The sequence below is a fragment of the Sceloporus undulatus genome, chromosome 3 (genome assembly GCF_019175285.1).
Source record: "Sceloporus undulatus isolate JIND9_A2432 ecotype Alabama chromosome 3, SceUnd_v1.1, whole genome shotgun sequence".
Lineage (NCBI taxonomy): Eukaryota > Metazoa > Chordata > Lepidosauria > Squamata > Phrynosomatidae > Sceloporus > Sceloporus undulatus.
Genome location: NC_056524.1, coordinates 213,929,161 through 213,935,295, shown reverse-complemented (window position 1 = coordinate 213,935,295; position 6,135 = coordinate 213,929,161). Strand labels below are relative to the sequence as shown.

Here is a 6,135-nt window from a genome sequence, read left to right as displayed (position 1 = left end):
GTAGTCACACCAGAGCCATTCGCACTGAGATCGAACAGAGCCCCAATCCAGTATATTGCCAATCCCCTTATCAGCGCACTGGCCAACACGCTCCAAAAAGAGGAGCCAGTACGCATTCAGTTTGGCATCTCGCGCATTCACGTGAGTTCGGATTGGGCCATTCGAATGCTGGTATGATGGTATTGTGCGAAATAACGTGAATTCGAACCGCCCAGTGCTGAAGAGCCCCAGTTCCAGACTCATCTGATAATGGCCAATGTGTCCAAAGTACCATGACAGTCTCAATTTAGACATCCCAGCTTTCAGTGAGAGTTCAGGGTTGATCTGTTCTAGAACCCATTGGTTTGTCTTTTTGTCATCCATGGTATCCTTCACACTCTTCTCCAGCATCACATTTCAAATGAGTTGATTCTCCTTCTGTGAAACTTTCTTCGCTGTCTACCTTTCAAATTCATATAAAGTAAAGGAAAATATGATTGCTTGGATATCCTACATTTAGTGTTCAGTTTTATGTCTTTTCATTTTAGGATCTTGCCTAGTTCTTTCATAGCTGCCCTTCCCAGTACACTGTTTGATGTTGTGCAATGAACTATCCAGTACCTTCTTGCACAGTGCCTTTGCTGCAGGTGCACAAGAGAAGATAAACAACTCCCAGATGTAACTCCAGCAGCTAGCCACTAACTAGCCACTGGAGTGTAATCACACACCAACCAGTTGTGCAACTGGAGAAGGAGGGTCAGCCTTTGATCCCTGGGCCACTAGTATAGATATACTGGTGAGGATTTATGTTCTGCCAGCAGTTTAATAGGTAGTTTTTTTCTGGGTTTAATAGGTTTTGTCCCATATTTCCCAAATCCTACACTTAATTCACTAGACCACATCTGTCCTCATAATACCGTCACTCACTTCTTTATTTCCATGGGCCACGCGTATAGGACTGTCTTTGGAGGAGAGCTGTTCTCCCTTAAGGGGTTTGGAGGTTTTCCCCTAAATCTTTTTTTGCAAATACTGGCATTATCTGGTAATACCTCTTTTTGTATAGGAAAGCTGTCATTTTGGCTTCACATACAGTCCTCCTTCCATTCTCGTGGACTTGGGATCAGCATCCCTTGACTATCCGTGGGAGGAAAACAGAGGGGGTTAATATGGGGAGCGCACCCATGGTGCGCACCTCCATTCAAGCCAATAGGGCTTGAATATGCACGATTTTACATTTTTGCGGCGGGGGGGGGGGCAGAATGGAATCCCTGCAAAAATGGAGGGAGGACTGTACATTAACACTAAGAACTGATTGGGTTTCCTATTTGTGGTGTTTGCTGAGTAGGTTTTTCAAATTCAGTATATAGCAAGTAAGCTAAGTAGTACAATAGTAGTCTGTTGGGTTATCCGTTTACATGCTTTGGGTTTTCCAAAAAGTTTTTCCCAGACTTATGGACTTCTTTACTCCTAGTTGCTAATGTCTGAGTTGATAGCATTACATTTCCTTCTGTTACAGAAGTTCCAGAAGAATTATAATCAAAATAAACTGAATGTCTAACACATTATTGGTGCTAGACTAAGAACTCTACTGCATGGAGGTTTTTCTGAACCAGCTATATCTAATCTGGCAGCCACCATTATCACTGGCCTGATTTCAGGTTGGTGGCAACTGTAGGCTAACATGTCTGGAGAGTGGTGGTGTGGGCAAGCTGAAAGCTTAATTCTTATCATTTTAGGCCCATGATTGAGCTGTGCATTCCATCTGCCCTTGACTCCACACTGGCTCCCCCAGGCTGCCACGTGATCTCTCTCTTCACTCAGTACACTCCCTACATGCTGGCTGGAGGGAAGCAATGGAATAACCATGAACGTGATGACTATGCTGACCGAGGTACAACTGCTTGACTGAAGACACAATGGTCTTGTACAACATCAGGAAGGGGGAAATTCCTGCACTTTCAAGAAGGCCATCTCTTTGCCCTTCAGTAGGACCATGTTTACTATGTCATTTATAAATTCCGCTGTGCACTGGTGTCACTAGAGTTGGCGTCACCCAGTGCGGTAACTCATGGTGTCATCCCCTTCCCATTGGCCCGCTTCCATATCACACCATACAAAACCCTTAGTAATTTTTTTTGTACTAGTTTTACTCATAAATTGTAATTCTCACATATCACTGAATGTATTGGCAATAAACTACTAGAAAAATTAAAATCATACCTTTAAATTACAATATCATATGCACAACCTAAATGTATTTACATGTACATAGTCACACACAGCCTTAGAGTGCCATCTGGTGCAGCCTGCACCCTCCTACTAATGCCCCTGCTGCTGTGAGAAAAGAAGCACCCTACTCTTTTAGTGGAGTTGTTTAACTAAAACATTCTAGTATTTATCTGTATTTAGATATAGCCTAAATATATAGCCCACACTTCCATGAGTCTACTTGGAGTAGGTTGCAAATGGGATGTAGAGTCAGAATCGTAACAGAAGGATTTAATTAGGGTATGTGTGTATTTTAAGTTTTTATAGGTCCTGAATGCTTGAATTTCAGCAGGATGATTCAGTCTGTGTGTGTGTAATGTGTGCTTTCAAGTCATTTCTGATTTACGATGACCATTAGGTGAACCTATCACAGGGTTTTCTTGGCACATTTCTTCACAGGGAAGTTACTATTGCTATTCTCTGATGCTGAGAGAGTATGACTTGCTCAAGGTCACTCAGTGGGTTTTCATGGCCAAGCAGTGATTTGAGCCCTGCTGTCTAGAAGTCAAATGTTGGGGCATCCTAGGTCAGTGATGTCTAAACTCTGGCCCCTCCAGATGTTTTGGACTTCAGCTCCCAGAATCCCAAACCAATGGCCAAGGTGGCTCTCATTTTTTTCCTCTTCATGGCTCTCAATATCTCTTCTTCTTGTAGTATTTGACTGTGTTGAAGCTTACGCACCTGGTTTCAAGGCCTCCGTCATCGGCAGGGATGTTTTAACACCTCCAGACCTTGAACAGATCTTTGGTCTACCTGGAGGGGTATGTATTTACTAAGAAACGTTATCCATAGACAGTGCCCAGGTAAGCCCTTATACTGCAATCTTTTGAGGGTATCTGGTATCTGATTAGATAAGTCACCACAGGTGATTTTTCACCTCTCCCCCTCTCCTGCAGTGAACTAATTTTGTGAACTGTCCCTGCGTGCAAAACCTTATCATGGCCTTGTGTGCAAAACCTTCCCATAGAAACCAAAATGGCTTCCTTCTTGTTGGCCTTTCGCTGGCAGCCTAAGAACTACCTGTTCAGATAGCTCTCAAAATGGAATGTTTGTAAAGGACCGGCTTGGGCTGTTATTTCATTTTACAATGTTTTATACAGTTTTATACTTTTAAAATGTATTTTATTATTTTAATAGCTATCAATTTTAATATTGTAATAATTTAATTCCTTTTCAACGCACCTCTTTTCTATGTTTTTAATTGTATTGTTCTTTTAATATCGTGAAGCCGCTCTGAGCCCCAGTTCTGGGAAAAGAGCAGGCTGCTGCTGCTGCTGCTGATGATGATGATGATGATGATGATGTCTTACAACTCAGATGTTGCAAATGACCTTTATACTTGAAGTATACCTCCATCTGCCACTCCGATCTTCAGTCAGTAGCACAGCTTGACATTCTTTGTACAGTACTGAGAAGTAGACATGAGGCCTTCTGTTTTCAGAGAGATCTCTTTTAATTCTGACTTTTCTTTCAGAATATATTTCATGGAGCTATGTCGTTAGACCAGCTATATTTTGCCCGGCCAATGCCCTCTTACTCTAGCTACCGGTCTCCAGTCCAAGGCCTGTACCTCTGTGGAAGTGGAGCACATCCTGGTATGTGCCTTTTGTGGATAGCAGTGCAAGCCTAGATGGGATGTGTTCCAGCAACAAAAGAGAGTAACTGATCTAAAGTCGAGGGGGTTGTTAGAGGATCAGGGAGCTTAATAATGGGTTCTGCACAAGGTTTGTGGGCCATACTTTGTCTCAGGTTCCATGCACACTGCAGAAATAACCCAGTTTGAAACCACTTTAACTGCCCTGGCTCAGTGCTAGGGAATTCTGGAAAATGTAGTTTTGTGAGACAGTTAGCTTTCTCTGTTAGAGAGCTCTGGTGCCACAATAAACTACAATTTCCAGGATACCCTAGCACTGATCCAGGGCTGTTAAAGCGGTCTCAAACCAGATTATTTCTGCAGTGTGTTTTGAACCAATATCTACTTAAAGGTTATAATATTATTGCTTGTTACTTACGCAACAAAAAATGGATCTCTAGTTGGCGGGCCTATCCAATGGATCTCCTCTAATCCGATTTTGAACATCTGAATATGATGACTCCATTCTTACAAATGTGAGCAACACTGTAACAACTCTTCCCCTTTTTATTTTATTTTATTTTTTATTTTTATTTATGCATTTTGTATTATCTATGAATTTTATGATGTTTCTACTGTTGTAATCCCGCTTCGATCCAAAGGGAGAAGCGAGAAATATAAATAAATTTTATTATTATTATTATTATTAATTACTGCAGTGCCTACGTGTTTAGTTGCAGCACAGGAAATTGAAACGGTTAATTATATATATATTTAAAGATTCTTTATCCTCAAAATTCACACAGGGTTGTAGTAGGAAAGCTGGAATATCGCTCTTCCCCTGAAACAAACAGGACCAAGATTACAAATGCAATGACTGTACAGAATAAAATCTGTGAATATATGCAATGCCCTCTATGAGATTGCTTTAACTACCCTGGCTCATTGCTAGGGAATTCTGGAAACTGTAGTTATGTGAGACATTTAGCCTTCTCTGTTAGAGAGCTCTGGTGCCACAACAAACTACTATTCCCAGGATTCCTTAGCACTGAGCCAGGGCAGTTAAAGTGGTTTCAAACTGAATTATTTCTGCGTGTTTTGGACCTCACTGTCAAAACTGGATGTAGAGATGTTGAAAAGTGTCTGCTCTCAGTATAAAAAGCAGGAAGGGAGGGGAAGAAAAAAGGAATGTGGTAGCACTTTTAAGACATTTTTTAAAATTGTAGCATGAGCATTCATTGATATAAAGCCACTTCTTCAGATGCAGTACAGAATGCTATTATGGCCTCAGATATAAAACATATTTATATAGTTATACACATGGGATAGAATTAAATAGGATCCAGAAAGATGCAAATCACTGCAGGAATCTCTTGCCCTAAATTTTCAAAGGGCTGGGTGATGTGATATAAGTCTTTCAGATCTTTACAGTGGTCAGTTAGTGCTGATATGTGAAAACAATAAATCTGCTAACCAAAAGTCAGTTTCCCTCAGTGGATTTATATCAACAAAAGCTTCTGCTAAAATAACAACCAGCTAGTCTTCAAGTTGTTACCACATTCCTTTTTATCTCCCCTCCCTTCTTCCTTTTTATGCTGAAAGAGATATTATAACATGACTACCTTTTTGAATGTTCTCACTACAGTATCTGTGAAGATGGTTTATAGGCTCTGTCTTAGGATGGAAGAGCAGGAGGCCTTCCTGCAGTTATTTCCTTATAGAAAGGCAGAAGATACTGCATTCGTTAAGTACTCAGACCAGGAGAACTTACACACATCTGATTTTATCCCCATAAAACAAATTGCTGCTGTTTGGATGGGATTTCTTGTCATCTGTACATAAAGAGAATATGACTTGTGGTGTGTATTGGGGTGGTCATAGAAGTAGGAGCAAGTTACAGCAATAGCTAGGAGTCCTAGTAAAGAATATATGAAGCGTGTGATTTATTTGGTCACATATTAGTTTGTTTTTAGTAGCACCTGCAGATCTACAAGGAAACTCCAGCAGGGGGACATTCTGCTCCTTCATCCAGAGGCAGTGTCTATAAACCACCTTAACAGATACGATACTGAGAGCAGGGTTTCTTCGGCATTTCAGCATCTAGTCTTGTCACTGAGACCAGGTCCTGCAAAAACTGGCTTTCCAAAGGTGCAGTTTGCTCCAGGAGCAAAACAGCAGCTTAGAGAGGCAGTTTTCATTAGAATTGCAGCACTGAAAGGGTTTATCTCCCTTTTCCCCTGTGCACCATGGCCCAAGCCTAATTTCTTTCACAGCTGCAATTTGAGAAACAAATATGTGCACTTCAGTCACCAATT

At 41.1% G+C, this 6,135-nt stretch overlaps 1 protein-coding gene across 1 annotated transcript in view; it reads left to right on the top strand.

Moving 5' to 3' along the window:
• PYROXD2 (pyridine nucleotide-disulphide oxidoreductase domain 2) overlaps positions 1 to 6,135 on the top strand; it is a 38,627-nt gene that overhangs the window by 26,781 nt on the left and 5,711 nt on the right. The window contains exons 13-15 of the mRNA XM_042459235.1: positions 1,716 to 1,870; positions 2,902 to 3,008; positions 3,722 to 3,842. Coding sequence (XP_042315169.1) covers positions 1,716 to 1,870; positions 2,902 to 3,008; positions 3,722 to 3,842 — 383 coding nt within the window. The remainder of the gene's footprint in view (positions 1 to 1,715; positions 1,871 to 2,901; positions 3,009 to 3,721; positions 3,843 to 6,135) is intronic.